At 41.5% G+C, this 17199-nt stretch overlaps 2 protein-coding genes across 2 annotated transcripts in view; both read right to left on the bottom strand.

Annotated features, from left to right (window-relative positions):
• LOC306977236 (uncharacterized protein) overlaps positions 1-15506 on the bottom strand; it is a 28408-nt gene extending 12902 nt beyond the window's left edge. Inside the window, exons 1-7 of the mRNA XM_079575444.1 lie at positions 15398-15506; positions 8363-8485; positions 5415-5573; positions 5124-5262; positions 3436-3608; positions 2975-3109; positions 219-404 (exon numbers count right to left, since the gene is read on the bottom strand). Of these exons, the coding sequence (XP_079431570.1) occupies positions 219-404; positions 2975-3109; positions 3436-3608; positions 5124-5262; positions 5415-5573; positions 8363-8485; positions 15398-15457 (975 nt within the window). The 5' untranslated portion in view covers positions 15458-15506. The remainder of the gene's footprint in view (positions 1-218; positions 405-2974; positions 3110-3435; positions 3609-5123; positions 5263-5414; positions 5574-8362; positions 8486-15397) is intronic.
• A 1-nt stretch (position 15507) lies between these two features.
• Positions 15508-17199, bottom strand: part of LOC306977237 (desmoglein-2-like protein) — a gene marked incomplete at its 3' end in the record, with an annotated part of 43963 nt that continues 42271 nt past the window's right edge. Inside the window, exon 17 of the mRNA XM_079575445.1 lies at positions 15508-15745. Coding sequence (XP_079431571.1) covers positions 15508-15745 — 238 coding nt within the window. The remainder of the gene's footprint in view (positions 15746-17199) is intronic.

A 17199-nucleotide genomic window follows, 5' to 3' on the forward strand; every position in this document is an offset into this window, starting at 1 on the left:
CAGAGGGGCTGATGCAAATCAACACATCAGATCACTCGTCATATTTATGAGTCAGTTTTTCTGATGAGGATGTATGAAAAGAAAGACTTTTAGCTCGAGTAAACAATGCTGCAAAGGTTTTGACCTCTAAGAACACTTCATGAAAACTATCCAAGCAAGACTTTAGTTTTCTCTATACGTTCCTGCACGACTGAGATTGAGTTCTGAGCTGCTCTGACCTTGATCAGCTTGAGGATGCCTTCGTTGGTCTCCGGATCGGTTCTAATGGAGAACAGCCCGTCCTCGTTGCCTTTCACAATGTGGAACCTGGCGAGCCAGTTGTCGGAGGGCCTCAGGTCTCGGTCCGTGGCTTTGATCCTCATCACCTCCACGTCCTTGACATTCTCATCCACCGCGCCTGCATACTGCAAAATACAAACAATATACCTTTAATGTAATGTAAACTCTGCTGATCAATTAGACGCCAAGGGCAGAAATCAAAAGTAGGAATTGTCATTGCACATCACTGTTTGAGAAGTATCAATCTGTATCCAGGTGATGCCAATGCCTGGTTAGAGACCGTCTGAGATTTTACTGTTACTGTTTTCTATTATTTTGTGGGGTTGTATATGCATCAGACCTAACCTGGCCTTAGCCATCCGTGAACTACCTACCATTCAGCGAGCGGGGGAGGAGGGTGTTGTAGGTGAATTTCAAAATCCGCGCAGTAATCTTCACTTTACTGCGCAGTAATCTTCACTTTACTGTGCGGATGCCAAATTACTCCTGGTATTATTACGCCATACAATATAGTCCCCCCTTTTATCCGCTTAGAAAATCCACATTGTTTAATGTGTTTAAGTGTAACACTTCGCGAAACCATATTTAAATAGGGAAAACATGGAAGAGCTTGGTAGCTTCTATCTTGACCTGTTTTGGAGCTATAGAGGAGAGAGGGAGAGGCTAAATGCTAACGCCGTCTGTGCTGTGTTTACGTGACTGAAGGCACGAGGGAAGACCAGACAGTTCCTAAAGAAGTCGTCAAAGCTAAGGTAAGAACATATCTCAGAATGTAAAAATGGTGGCCTATTCCTTTAACAGCCAGCAAGTCTTCATGGATGGCGGTTCGAATCCCTAATCCTGCAGGTGCAGACTGTCTTTGTGTCCTTGGGCAAGACAATTAACTCACTTTTCTTGTGCGAATGAAGTAAACGGATAGAGGTGGTTGAAGGGGCTGATGGCGCAGATCGGCAGCCTTGCTTGAGTCAGTCAAGGTAACTTTATTTGTACCAAAAGGTACATTTGGTTGGCAAAGAGTGAGACAGCGCCACACACACAGATATAGACCAACGCACAGTAGAACAGATATAGAGTATGTGACATCTGTGCACAGCTAGAAGGGCTAGGAGACAGTTATAAAAAGTAAAATCATTTTAAGCCCATCCACAAAAGACAATAAAGTAGAACAACAATTATCAAATGATACATCAGATACAGAGATTTGTCAATATGTAAAAAGGCCAACTTTCTTAGACAGTATCAGCACTGGTGACTCCTTTTGCACACAGCTTCACAATTAGGCTCAAAACTGAGTTTGTTGTCTATGACGGTTCCAAGATATTTGTAGGTGCACACAGTCTCTACCACTTGGTTGGTAGAGACTGTGTATGTTCATCTGAAGGAAGGATTTTTTGCACCAACTAAAAAGTCATCAACAACTGGCCCGTGCCCCATTTCATTGTCTTTCAGCAGACTGACAATGACAATAGCAACTTACCACTACCTAGTATGGAATGAACAAATAATGACTACCTTGCAGTGGTCTGAGATGCTTGTCAACAAGTGTAAGCGATCATTATTATTACTAAACGACAAGTACAGGAAAAGTACGGGAAAGTGTGCATTTGCAGCAACACACTCTGATGACTGTATTTCTATGCTCATTCACTTTTCTGATTCTATTGTAGGGTTGGGCGATGTTCCCTTAATTGGCCGTTGACGATGTTTACAGTAAACCATCGTGATGGACGATGATATCGTCCATTTCTCATTATAAGCATTTTTTTTAAAGACATTTACATAGCCTATATATATGCTGCATATTACTATGTATGTTAGGAAAATGTGAGATTGCAGGATAAATGGATCTAAACTTAACATGATTTGAACAGAGTCACGGAACATGAGTTTTGCAAAAGAAATGTGTTAAAACTCGTGCGTAAAGTCTGAGAGGAGAACGACGTATTGAGAGCGTCAACTCCTCAATACCAAGGCTCTTATCACTCTAATACAAATGTAGACCGGAGCTTATTTTTTGCTTTTGCTCAGTTCTAACGTAATGTTTAAGAAACAGTGGGTGAACGGGACGTAGCTACATTTTTGAAGCCGCTCCACGCGCCGCCCGGTCCGTAACCTCTTAACTCCTGCACCGCCTCTTTCTCTCTCCTCTCTCTTTCCTCTCTCGGTCCTTCGTGAGAATAATCCGCGCGCTCAGCTAGCTCCGATGTGAGAGCCATCTCGTCATTTTAAAACGGTTTAAGTTTCCGTACGCAGAAAAGCAAAGCAAAACCATGTGCTGTTAAACTCTGAGCTGCAGAGAAAGAGAGAGCCCCGCGCGTCAGAAACAGAGCAGCTGCGTCTTTACGTTAATAATTACGGCTAACACATCATGGCTTCTGGCAGGTACTGACACTAGCGTGCATATTAGTTATATCGGTGATTTAATTTACAGTGCAATCCCTGCAAAGTTTGCAGGTTTACAAGGCCCACAGAAGATCAGTGCGTGTTTCTGACAGGAGGGGGCGTGGCTCTCCATCGTGATGTTGGCACAACCCTATTGTATTGCCGTGCTGTTGCTATGCCATGACATCACTCGCCTAACCTCTGTGCAAGTGATTTGACTGTTGCCGGATTACTTCTGCAAGACTCAATCATAGATTCTCACTTAACACGGTATCAGATTCTTTAGAAAGGCCTAAACGAAATCCAAACTCACCGCAGTCTTTTCTAACACCGGCGCATTGTCGTTGATGTCCAGGACCTGGATCTCCACGGTGCCGTTGCATGAGAGGGCACCCACTCCCCCTGCCATATCTTTGACCTCGATCACCAGCTTATAGAAGTCAAACTCCTGGACACAACATTCAAAATATTTTGTCAACACAAAGGCAGATTAGCCCAAATATTTAAACATAAAATTACTAACCCTAACCCTAACCAAAAAACGAAAAAATTATACTCAACTCTTTGTATTGAAACATAAAACTTTTGTTGAAAGGTATCTCAAATACTCATGTCTTTCAGCAAGATCATATTTTACAGTTCATTTTTCATCAGTACCAAAGCTGAAATTGAATTTGTTATAACTACTTTAAGCCGTGTGTACAGATTTGACAAACTATGGCATTAGTTTGTTGGGAACACTGTATCAGTGGTGTGTTGGTGTTCATGTCTGACCTCTCTGTCCAGTACATCTGTCTCTCTGACTGTCACTACTCCAGTTTTGGCATCGAGTTCGAACATCGGCTCCGCTGTCTCGGGCTCCTGGCTGAGGATGGTGTAGTGCAGCTCAGAGTTGATCATCCCTGCCTCGTCATCGTCTTTGCCCTCCAGCGTCATCACTACTGTCCCTGAAAAACACACACACTCTTTTCCTTCACATGGTTGATCGTTGACATGTTTTACAGCGACAGCCTGGTGTTTTGAATATGAAACACAAAGGTTCCAATTCTCTGGACGTAAATAAAGTAATTGATATGAAATTGAACTTAGGGAGCATCTTTTGGATGACTTTCATTGCTTTCCTTTTGGCTCCAGGCTCAGTTTTCCTTCAGTGAGGAGTAACAGATACAAGTCGTCGCAATGTTGATATCGATACAGCCAAAGTCAGGGAGTAACCAGGGATGTACGGCACTGCAAAACGTAATCTTGAATTTAAAAAAGAATATTTTATTGCAACAATTTTCTTAAAATAAAAAGCTTTTTCTTAATTTAAAGGGATTTTTCAGGATTTTTGACATAGGGCCTCATTTCCTAGTTATCCAGAGTGTTGCTGATTTCTGGAGATATTCTTTTTATAATTCATGCAGTTCTTATGTTTGAAGAGTTTCGTTGCGCTAGGCTAGTGCAAGGCTAGCGCATTTCTACGACATCAGCGAGCCTCCATTAAAAACAGTGTGACACACTCTACAGAGCACCTAATGCCAATCACTTATAACACCAGACTAACCATATAAATGTTTGTGTCCATAGAGTAATTTGAACCATATTGCATTTAAAATACCTTATATTTGAGCAGCATCAGTTTCGTGGGTTGTATAAGCTACGCAGCGGCGGAGTGATCTGATAGAAAATAGTCCCTCAAAATACGATCATTCATGTGATGCAGGTCAGTTATATTCCAAAAATGATTCAATCGACACAGACATTTATATGGTTAGTCTGGAGTTATCAGTGATTTGCCTCAGGTGCACTGTGGAGCGGGTCAGGCTGTTTTTAATGCAGGCTAGCTGATACCATAGAAATGCGCTTGCCTTGCACTAGCCTAGCACCACGAAAATCTTCAAATATAAGAACTGCATGAATTACAAAAAAAATATCTCCAGAAATCAGCAACACTCTGGATAACTAGGAAATGAGACCCTATGTCAAAAATCCTGAAAGTCTTATCCCCATGGACAGATTTCTTGAAATTAGTCACTCAAATCAAGGACAAATTGATTTATTTCAAGATTACTGTTTGCAATGCAGCAAGGTGATAAAACACCTTGCTGCAAAGGTGGTATTGTGGCCACACCGCCTTTGCTCTGCCCAATCCCGTCAGACCTTGGAAGCTAAGCAGGGAAGGGCCTGGCAGGACTTGGATGGGAGACCGTTTAGTAACACCAGGAAGCCTAGAGAATGCAGTGCGTGAGTGAGTGGTGGTGGTCGGAGGGGCCGATGGCGCAGACTGGTTGCCTCGCTTCCGTCAGTCTACTCCAGGGCAGCTGTGGCTACAATAGTGTGAATGAATAGCGCAATGTAAAGCGTCTTTGGGTGTCTAGAAAAGCGTTATATAAAACCAATGCATTATTATTATTATTAAAAGTTGTTGAAATTGTCATAAAATCACAGGCTGTAACATAGGCTACTGCGTGTGTCAGTACCTTTAGTGCTCATTTCAGTGATGTTTCCGGTGTGCAGCTCAAATTTCGGCGGGTTGTCGTTTTCATCCAAGATAAATATTGTCAGAGGTATGTCATCCTCTGCCTTACTGCCATTCATAAACCTGGCCAACCCTGTCAGCTGCAACACAAATCAGATCCCAATCATTCCGACATCACAGAGTTCACACGGGCACTCGAAATCTTTGACATGCTGTTTTTGAAGTTGAAGTTGGAGAGGTGCTGGAATTTTTTTTATTAAGTTCTCGCGACAGGTTGCAGGGTAAAACTTACATTGTAGGAAGGATATTTCTCTCGGTCCAACGACTCCGCAGTGACCCGCACAAAGCCAGTCTCAGGGTCCACCATAAACAGGTTAAATGGAGGTTTGTCAGCACCTGCCCCGGTCAGGTAGTACTCCACTTTCATTTCTTTGTCTGTGTCTGAGCGGATCTGAGAGGGAAGCGAATGGGAAGGTTAACGATGCCAGGCTAAAAACAGAGATATCAGTTTGATCTAAGTAATTAAATGGGTACTAGAGGCTCTCATAAGATAATGACTTGACAATGTTGTGTGTCATCAAGAGAGATGTAGTGGAACACTTCAGGTAACCATATTTAAATAGGGAAAATGTGGAAGAGCTTGGTAGCTTCTATCTTGACCAGTTTTGGAGCTATAGAGGGGAGGGGGAGAGGCTAAATGCTAACGCCGTCTGCGCTGTGTTTACGTGATTGAAGGCACGGGTGAAGATCAGACAGTTCCTGAAGAACTCGTCAAAGCTAAGGTAAGAACATATCTCAGTATGTAAAAACGGTGGCCTATTCCTTTTAAGATGGGACTGGAGAAGTCCACATAAAATCAGTCACTACACGAAAACAAAGCGGACGGTGCAGTGTTGACATGTTGGTGCGAATGAACATTGGCCATTTTACACAAATCAATCGACTAAACATCAGATTTGAGCGGAGAATATTTTCCCTCGTTCTCCGTTTAAATGAACGGGCTTCGCGCTCGACCGAAAGTGTCTGTACAACGGAAGTGCAGAGAAAGAGCAAAAAGTGGCAAAAGTGGACGGGGCGGAATAAGGTGAATAGATATCATATAATAAAGCCTAGATGTCTCGTACGCGCTGCTGACCAATGGAGGCTGACGTCTGCACGTGGCGGCCATCTTGCCACAGGGAGCTCGCTCACTCGTAACACAGTGTTTTATGGTGCATGTACTTTTCAAATAACCATAAATTGCTCAATTTTCTACCGATTTTCAAACGGTTTGGTTTGTTATAAACGCCAGAGATGTAGTTATGACACACCAAACCGTCGAGATTTCAGCGAGATGAGAGGATTTGTGTTCGTGCTGATCACTCACTTACTTGAGCTCGCCCGAAAGCTTCCCTGTGGCAAGATGGAAGTGACTACGCCTTAAAGCAGTGCTAAGTAACTCTTGCCCCTAGAGGCCATAAGCGCAACTGCAGGTGTCGCAGCAAGTTGCGATTTTTTAAACTTATTAATTGTCTTGGAGAGTAAATACTACGCTGACAGAAAAGGCGAAGGGACAGAGGGATATTGTACATCCAATTATACAATGGAAATATTTTTTTTCACTCAAACTTGGCTGTAAATACTGTTTAAGTGACGTTAGCCCGCAGTTAGCTTTGCCCGTTAGCATGTTAGCTTCTTCTTCATGATTCTATTAGTGTGTATTGGTGGCTCCGGTCCGGTTGCAGTCAAGTTGGAAGCATGGTTTTCTGGCCAGAGACACCAGGGGGAGATGAAAGACCCTCCAATCATCCCATAGACACTTGTATTACCCCCACAGGTACTAGGAAAGGATTTTTAAAAGGGGGGGGTGTTATGCAAAATGGACTTTTTCAAGCTTTACATCATGTTATTATGTCATTCACTCATTAAAAACATGCCTGAAGTGTTGCCTTGGCACATTCACGTATTTTTGAGTAATCTGTAAAAACTCTGATGGCGGCCATTTTAGGGATAGGTTTGCCTGAGTCCTCCTAGGAACGCCCCCACCTCCTGGAGACGCCTCCGAGCTTTCGTCACCAGCCGAGTAACCAACCAGTGCTCCTCAGCAGAACCCCCTCCCCACTGATGCCACAGACAGCGTGTGGAGGGGGCGTGTCGGAAAGAGTCAGAGGTTCTTAAAGAGACAGAGGCCTATTTCAAGACATTCACTACAGCCATTTTGAGAGAGACATTTTATACAAGGCAGTTTTTCTAATTTACTGCATTTACAGACCAACAGAAGGTTTGGTCATCATTGTAGTGTGATATAGACTGGTGCTATGTGATTGAAAAAAGCATAATGCCCCCTTTTTAAGGTAAACATGTTACTTAGTACTGCTTTAAGACATCGAGCGGTGATAAAAACTAACTTGGCGAGTGAATTCTCCAGATTCTGTATTTCAAAATGACATGTCCATATTGACTGAGGTTTAGTGAAACTTATTTAACAAACTTGTAGCCAACCAATGTTCACCGCAATGTTTCTCTGTCCCCCTGAAGCCTAACTTGTGGGAGGGCTCGTTTTAAAGCCCTGACTGCGCTCTTTCCAATGCAACAAACGGGAAGTCTCTATCACTTTTGGAGATAACGGCTTTTACTTGTGCTCGCTCGGCCAATAGGCAGTATTGTATCGGCCCTGACCTCCAGTTTCTTTACTTTTTATTCATTTCATTGTTGTTGTTCTCACTGCTGCAGAGCCGACACATCACGGGCGCAGTAATTAAAACGATTGAAACTTTTTGCTCGACCTATTTTTGGCGCGACATCACACGGAGACAAGACTGCACAATTCAAATATGTAGATCAAACTTGGCCTTGTATACGGTGTGAGAGAGGAGTCGATAACATGTCGTGACAGATCCTTTCATACAGTGGCTCTAATGCCAGCAGGACTTTTATTGTGGTTGTTCATGAGATTTACATACTGTGTGGCATTGATCCATTTGGCAGCATAATGGAAACAACTACTGATTTATAAAGCTAAGCCATAAATTAAACAGTCACCATGTAATGAACTCAGTGAGTCACATAGTAATTACACATTCGCCTAAGGTTTGTGGTGAGCCAGGGGAAGACGACAAGAGAGCAAAGCAATGCACGGGATCATCATGTTTGACCTCTGATATTTGCACTACTTCGAAAAGCCTCACGTCCACATTCATTTACAAACGAAGCACTTTTCCACATTACAGCAATTGCTCCACAGAAAGCACAATGTCAGACCTTTGCGATGTACTCCTTTTTTGAGTAGTCATTGTTCTCTTTCAGCTTCGTCGGAGGGATGACCCATTCTCTCTTCCTCCTCTTCTTCGCTCTTCCTCTGGCTGCTTCAGTCGTCAGCAGCACCTACGACACAAACATGGAAGTGTTTATACATATATTAGAGATTAAATGACCATTGTAATGAATTAATCGCAATTAATCGCATTTTAGCACCATCTTTTTAGGGGTTGTATATATTGTTTGGAGGTATTAGATGCTTCTTTGTAATTTTCTTACATTTTAACCTATACTCAGTGGAGATGTGAAGCCTCTGTGATCATTTCAAACACTTAATAGACAATAGCGGTTTATTTTGTCCTTCCCCAAGACATAAATCAAACTGCTATTGTATTTGAAGTGTTTGAAATGATCAGAGGCTTCACATCACACACACATTAATTCATTACAAAGGCCATAATTAACTTGATTAACCTCTATAGGGCTGTGCAATTAATCAAAATTCGATTACAATTTCGATTATTACACTAAACGATTAAAACATTAGCATAATCGGGGAAAAAAACAATTATTATTTTTTTGCAAATCAGACTTGCATTATTTCACGGCGCTGGTATTATTTTCCCTTCGTATTTCATGTGCCACGGCTCATGCTTTTGCCTGACATAAAAACAAACGGCGCTGTGTGATGATGTCATCAGGCCGCGCTGCTCGGTTTACTTGCGCAGGTGTGAGGGATGGCCATCAGGGGGCAGGTGTGAAACAGAGACCTCTCCTTAATCGAGGCAAGCTTGAAATCATTTGTACTTTTATGACTGTTCAGAAAACAGAAAATATTTGTTTTAATCAATAAATATATAAATAAAATTAAGATTTTTTTTTAGAGGCGACAAATAATCGTTCAATTATGACTAAAATAATCCTGATTATTATTTTTCCAATAATTGAGCAGCCCTACCTCTTATCACCCGCCTTAACCGAGCGCATTTTCTCCATTTCGGCTTTACCCAAATCTAAAAGCTTCACGATTGGAGCTAGCAGCCTATAGGCCAGTGTGACGCCTCATTTGAAAGCTAAGACCTACAGAAACCGATGTTGACGGATCTTAATCCTCGCCTTGTTTCTGCTTTGTCGTCACTTTTTTCACGTTCTTTCTCATCACATTTCTGCCACATTTGTTGTTGTTTTTGTCACTTTTTTGGTTGCACTTTTGTGGCTTTTTCGTCACTATACTGCAAAAAGTAATTAACTAGATCAGTATAAACATCTCAATTTGAGCACAATAATCCGAATTTTAGTTGTTTTGACCAGTTAAGAAGTTCTTGGGCATTTGTCCTAGATTATTTCACTTGTTCTGAGATGTTTCTGACTCGTTTCGATACATTTCGTCCTTATTTCAGGTCATTTTCTTTGCCAATGGGGTCAGAAAATTGGTCTTATCTCATTGGCAGTTTTACTTTCTTATTTCAAGCGAGATTTACCCTAGAACTGGTCTGAAATGTCCTCAAACAAGCACAGTAAACTTGGTCCGATCAGGAAAAGTGTCTAAATGAGTGAAAACCGCTCAAAACAAGATACATTTCCTCAATTCAAGTCATTTAAGCCAATGCTTGATATTCACTTTTTGCAGTGTATTTTGACGCCTTTTTTACTTTTAAACTTTTAGATTTGGGTAAAGCCAAACTGGAGAAAATGTGCTCGTTTCAGTTTGGGGTTAAGAGGTTAAATAAAATAAAGTAAGTGGTCACATTTATATAGCACCCTTCAAAGCGCTTTACACCAAGGACCCAGTCACCCGTTCACACTCGCACTCACACTCCAGCGCACGCAGACGCTGGAGGCCAGGAGGGTGAAGTGCCTGAGGCCTAAGGACATGACGACAGTGTGCACCTGCGGGATTCGATCCGCCGATCCTCCGATCACAAGACGGCTTAGCCTGATAAACCACACACACTTCTTTTCTGCACGAAAGACGGTGGGTGTGGCCACACACGGTAAACAAGTTGCTGATTGGCGACTGAGGCCGAACTGAACCAATCACGACCGTCACAGAGAAATGACAAGGTTTCGTCACTCACGGCAGCACTATGTTGTTCAATTAACATTAACATTAGCCAAAACTAATCATGGAGTAAGTAGACGCAACCTAGACCAAATGTGACATGAAAATTGTGTATTTTTTCATTAAAACCTACTTTGTTTTTAAAGTTAGGGTCTGTAGTGTTTTCTAATTGAAAATTTCATAAATATCCGTCTGTGTCTCATCCAATCAGGAAGCAGAATTGGCACTAAGAGCCTCCAAAACACTCTCTTTAAGTTTACTCCATCAACATGTCCTCAAGCGCCGCCACTTTAGCTTTATGTGATTAAAAATGAAAATAAACGATAAAGAGAGAGCCAGGCAGAAGACGACCCGCTCTACTCTCTGCTCCCCAGTGCATTTTTTTTATTTTAGAAAAGGATACATTAAAGCCACACTTCGTAGTATATTACCCAATAAATAAAACTGAAATACAAGCATTTATTTTATGACAGATATTTTCATCATTGAAAAACACCTCACAAATGTACAAACAGCTTTTGCTGTGAGCGGCTCATCTCTCCTGAGACATAACTGTAGCTTTACCGGGAGTGGGGACGTCTCCAGCTCGTCTCCCTGGAGATGTCGACTAAAGTCAGCACAATTTGAGCTTTCAATACTTTCTCATCCAAATCTGTTCTTTGATTACCCACTGCTGCAGCATTTTCTGTGTTGAGCTGGTCATTACAGTATAGTCCAAAATGTTACGCAGTGTTGTATCCAATCTCTGAGATGGTTTTAGTGAAATCTTTTTTTTGTGTGTGTGGAAATTACAAAGCTGGTGTTGTCCGGCATCTCCATGGAAAGCGATTTATTAATTGTAGTAGAGACGGAGCCGAAGGATTTGTTTGTTATTTCATTCCCATCTTCATCCCCAGATTTAAAGGTACACTGCGTAGCATTTTGGGCTATGCTGTTGCGGCAAAACAAAACATGCTCCTAATGACACAGAAAATGCTGTTACTGCAGTGTGTAATAAAAGAATGGATTTGGATGAGAAACTAACCTGTTTAAATCCCATATTCTACTGACTTCAGCCACAACTCCATGGAGACGGGGTGGAGACGTACCCACTCCGAGTAAAGTTTACAGTCATGTCTTGGAAGGGGTGAGCCTCATAAATGTTTGTTTGTACATTTATGAGCAAGGCCGTGGGAACCCAGGGTGCTGAGGGGGCTGCAGCACCCCCTGGTGGATAGTTTGGAAACAGCAGGCAATATTAATGAATAGGAAATATGTGCAGAAAAAGCGTTTTGGGGGTAAATTTTGTCCCTCAGCACCCCCTAGCTAAAATATCTTCCCACGGCCCTGTTTATGAGGTACTTTTCAATGATGAAAATATCTGTTATAAAATAAATGCTTGTATTTCAATTTTATTTGTTGGGTAAAATTCTACACGGTGTGGCTTTAAGAGAAACAGGTTCAAACTAAAAATACATTTTTCTGATTACAGTTTTGGATGTACACTACAAAAAGTAAATATCAAGCATTGGCTTAAATGACTTGAATTGAGGAAATGTATCTTGTTTTGAGCGGTTTTTACTCATTTAGACACTTTTCCTGATCGGACCTAGTTTACTTTGCTTGTTTGAGGACATTTCAGACCAGTTCTAGGGTAAATCTCGCTTGAAATAAGAAAGTAAAATTGCCAATGAGATAAGAACAATTTTCTTACCCCACTGGCAAAGAAAATGACCTGAAATAAGGACGAAATGTGTCGAAACGAGTCAGAAACATCTCAGAACAAGTGAAATAATCTAGGAAAAATGCCTAAGAACTTCTTAACTAGTCAAAACAACTAAAATTTGGATTATTATGCTCAAATTGAGATGTTTATACTGATCTAGTTAATTACTTTTTGCAGTGTATATGCAAAATCACCACCAGATGAAAGTCATACTGTCATGTCCACAGTCAGTAGAGAAATACAACAGCACAGCTTAAGCCTTACACTTACTCAGGATTATCAAAAGGCACCCGGCCATAACTAAATACTCATTGGAGCCTCAAAGCAAACACCGATAGCTCAGCCAAGCATTAAACCAGCTTTTTTTTTTCTTTTTTGCCTTAATCCCAACACGCAAAAAGATTCTACTGACAAAATCTAAAATTAAACCACTGTATACGTGCCAACAAGACAACACTGATGGAAAGGAAAGTACAAGAACCTCCTCCTGAACAGTCAGTCCTCAATGCACCTGTGTTTGAAGTCACACAATACGCGTAAGTTCAAGCTCCAGTGCGCGTGTTAATGCCCTTCAGTGTTTGCTGTTTAAATACGGGGCTAATGTTTGCTGAGTGCGGAGGTCACACGTATGTCTCTGCGTCCGAACCGCTGTCAGAGAGAGAAATGGTAACGTACGGAACACACGCCCTCAGTGAAGGAACAAACTGTGCCAGATCCTCACTTTCACGCTCAAAAGTGACTCATGTTCTGTAGAATATATAGTTCAAAATGCTAGTATTGGCAGCAGTAAACAAGAACAGACATTTGCTTTGTTATGTGAAAGCTTGAAATATATGAACAAAGCATTTTAAAGGTGAAACATGGGCATAGGTTAATGAAATAGCTGTTGATGGAAAGGTAAATAAAGAAATGATTGTAAATGAGAGCAGCTCCGTGACCTTATTCTTCAAAACAGTGAACATAATATGACCTCATGACATCTTATAAGTGCAGGCAGTCGGTCGGTCGATTTGCAAGGCGATGACCAGGTTAGATAGTTGGACAATATTAGCAAATTAAAGTTACCACATCTGGAAAATACATGTTAAAAATGTTTTTTAAGTGGGTCAGCAGTGACCCCGAGGCACTGACTGTTCTCGTGTGAAAGCTGCTCGCGCTCGTCAAAGAACCTGCTTAAATGAAGTACTGCAAGGGTATAACTAAACTTGACGGCACAAGTTTTTATGACTGAGCTGCTTAGACTTTTTGACCCTTTGAGTAACTTTTTAGTGTTAGTGTAAACCCTGTGAAGCGGCACAGCTGAAGCGTCATTTTAAAGGCACATTGTGGATCATAGCTGCCAGCAAAACAAAACATGCTCCTCATGCACTGCAAAAAGTCATTATAAACATCAGTATAAACATCTCAATTTGAGCATAATAATCCAAATTTTAGTTGTTTTGACTAGTTAAGAAGTTCTTGGGCATTTGTCTTAGATTATTTCACTTGTTCTGAGATGTTTCTGACTCGTTTCGATACGTTTCGTCCTTATTTCAGGTCATTTTCTTTGCCAATGGGGTAAGAAAACTGGTCTTATCTCATTGGCAATTTAACTTTCTTATTTCAAGCGAGATTTACTTTAGAACTGGTCTGAAATGTCCTCAAACAAGCAAAGTAAACTTGGTCCGATCAGGAAAAGTGTCTAAATGAGTGAAAACCGCTCAAAACAAGATACATTTCCTCAATTCAAGTCATTAAAGCCAATGCTTGATATTTACTGTTTGTAGTGTGACCAGCTCGACATTGACAAGTTATTTTTACAATCAAAGAATGGATTTGGATGAGGACCGAACCTAAATACATCTCATGCGCGGCTGCCGCCCTTTAGTCTCCATGGAGACGAGCTGAAGACATCCCGGTCCCGGTGAAGTTTACAGTCAAGCCTTAGGAGAGCTGAGCCGCTCATTAAACACACATTTGTTTGGCCATTTTTTATGTACAATAAAGATATCTGTAATCTAATAGATGCTGGTGTTTTCCTCTATTGAGTGTGGCTCAGTTGCGGACTGGCCATATGTCATATATATACATTCTGGAAGAGCACAGAAGGGCCACTGGCTCTGGGGCCTCCGGTCGGGCCCCTCACTTTCCTCCCTAACCTCTCACACCCTGCCGTAATCGAGCTTTACCCAAATCTAAAAGCTTAAAAGAAAACCATCCAAAAGCAAGGACGAAAACGGAACAAAAATGTGCCATAAAAGCAACAAAAAAAGTGACAAAAACGCAACAAAATGTGACGAAAACATGACGACAAAGCAATGAAAAATCGATGAAAAAACAACAAAAACATGAGAAAAAAAAACGAAAAACAAGAGACAAAAACACAACACCAAACAACAAAAACGCAACAAAAAAGTGACCAAAAAAAGTGATGAAGCGACAAAAAGTTACCATCACTTTTCTAGATTTTAGCTTTCAAATGAGGCGTTACAGTGTTGCTCTCCAGTCAAGAAGCCTTTTAGATTTGGGTAAAGCCGAACTGGAGAAAATGCTCTCGGTTAATACGGGGGGCAAGAGGTTGAACATGTCTTTGTGGAAGTGTCGCATTTACGCTAATTTTGGGCCAGGCTGGTCAGAGTCCAGGGCTGTTTTTCAGTCCCAGTCCGCCCCTGCTGTGGCTTAGGCATTATTCCAATAGATTCTGCAAAATGTGTCAAATAAAGTCATAAAAGCTGCGTTAGGTTTCCAAATGTTGCTTCATCATTGATTTACTATTTGTCGTTGTGTTTGAAGTGGGAGGATGAGCGCAAATCACTTTGAACAAAAGCTTTTTGTATTCAGTGCACATTCTGACTCATGGTGTCCTTTATCCTGTAATTAAATACAAATCACCAAATGCAAAAGTTCCTCTAAATAGAATACGTAATTGATTTTATTTTTAGCTTCAAAATATCCAGAATCTATACCGTTACTCAAAAGGTTTCAAATGATCATTTTTGTCACATTATCCATGACTTATTTGCATGAATAATAGAATAATAATATAAATAGATCGTTTGATTTACTAGTCCTTAACCAGAGGGGAATCTATTGAACCTATTGCACATGTTTTTTAAAGGTAGCAGGACACAAATCACCTGGAGACAACATACACAGCCACGGGAAGAACCTGCAAACCCCGCACAGAGAGGCCCAGGACCTTCTTGCCATCAATTGTGCAACTGCGCCCCCCTCCCCCCCCCCTCCCCCCTCCCCAATGTATCTCCTTTAGCCCCAAACATCGGTCACTCACCAGTGCCAGCGTCAGGAGCAGCAGCAGCAGCAGCACCTGCCGCCTGGAGCTGCACGCCATAGTATCTCTCCCGGGACGTCCCACACTGAGCAGCCTTTTTGCGATGGGTCTCACCCGTTCCCCGTCTGATCCTGCTCTAGTTCTGTCCCGTCACCGGAGGAGTCGGTCTCTTTCAGGACGGGGGCCCGACGACACACCCCCTCGCCCCCTCCCCCTCCCTCTTCCACCCGAGTGTGCAGCTTTAGTGGCATGTGAAGGCGGTGCGTGTTTCGGAGAGGTGTGGTGCGACGCGGGGCAGGTTGAAGACGGAGCAGAGGAGGCCGGAACAGGTCTTGATCAAACAAACTCCTGAGAGACAGGAGAATGCGAGGGGAGGGCAAAGGGGGACTTACTGTAATGTAGATGAAATGCACACTGCACTTTTCTCCCATCATAGAGGAACTGGATTGCTAGGACTATAGAGTTCTGTTACCATGGAGATCCGCCATGTTTGCGGGTGCTAGCAACATTTTCCATAGACTAACATGAGTTAAAAACAGTGTAATAAGTGGAGGGAAAAAAAGCTGTGAAACTGTTGAGTCACAACTGGTAAATACATCTAGCTCACCGTGTCACAGTGTTTTGATGTGAACAATAACTCCAGTATTTTAATATCTCTGTTGGTTTATTGTTGCTGCTAATCCCATGATGCTTAGCGATTTGACATCACGATCATGAACTCTTTTCGTTTGTTAAGTGTGACGTCACACGCAACAATAAACCACGGTCCATCCATCCATTTTCTTCCTCCTGCCTCCTGCAGGTGGTGGGTCCACAGGACGGCCTCATGGTTCTAACTGGGCCTGTTGGTCTCTCATAAGGGGCTTCTGAACCGCTCTTTGTCTGACCCGTCACTTATTGCTCTGGGAGACCCCACCAGGGGCACGAAGCCCCCGACAACAGAGCCCCCAGGATCATTCGGGTGCTCAAACCCCTCCACCACGTTAAGGTGGGATAAACCACGGTAACGCTTCATATTAAGGTGTGCACTTTAAGTATTAATAAGGTATTAACAAGCATTAATATTATGCTTGTAAAGGTTTAACACACTGCACTGTTGATATACTAATAGGCCATTAATAATAAACGTATTCATAGCCAATCCTTAACCCTTACCCTAACCCTAAAATGATTACTAATGCTTATTAATACTTAATGAGCACACTTTAATCTAAAGTGATACCTAAACCCCTTCCGGGTCCAAACTGTTGACACTTCCACCAACAAACAGCAAAAAACCACAACTCTATCTGAATCTCCTGCTGAAATAACAATGGATTAAAGGCTGCAAACTGTTTAACACCTAATTAGAATGATATAACTCACCATTTCTCCAGGCAAAATATATGTTTATATTTAAAATAAGTCTTCATTGATTATGGAAAAATAATTTGATAATGTCAGAAAATAGTTAAAAACGTTATCGTTTTACTCTTTAACTGTGATATTATTGTTTTACTCTTTAACTGTGATATTATTGTTTTACTCTTTAACTGTTATATTATTGTTTTACTCTTTAGAAAAGCATTACTTAAGAAAATCCAGAGTAAATATAATATTTCTTTTGTGGTCAGTTGTTTAAAACGAACCTTGTAGTCGGCTCTACAGCAGGTTAAAATCAGCTAAATCTCATTATAGAATAATAAAACAGAAATTTAAAGCAATCCTTGGTTCCTGCAATGTCATTTAAAGCAGCGGTTGACCATACATGATACATATTCACACAGTTGAAGCTTTCATAGATTTTTTGAGTACATATTGTA

Source organism: Gobius niger, assembly GCF_951799975.1.
Source record: "Gobius niger genome assembly, chromosome: 17".
In the NCBI taxonomy this organism is placed as follows: Eukaryota; Metazoa; Chordata; class Actinopteri; order Gobiiformes; family Gobiidae; genus Gobius; species Gobius niger.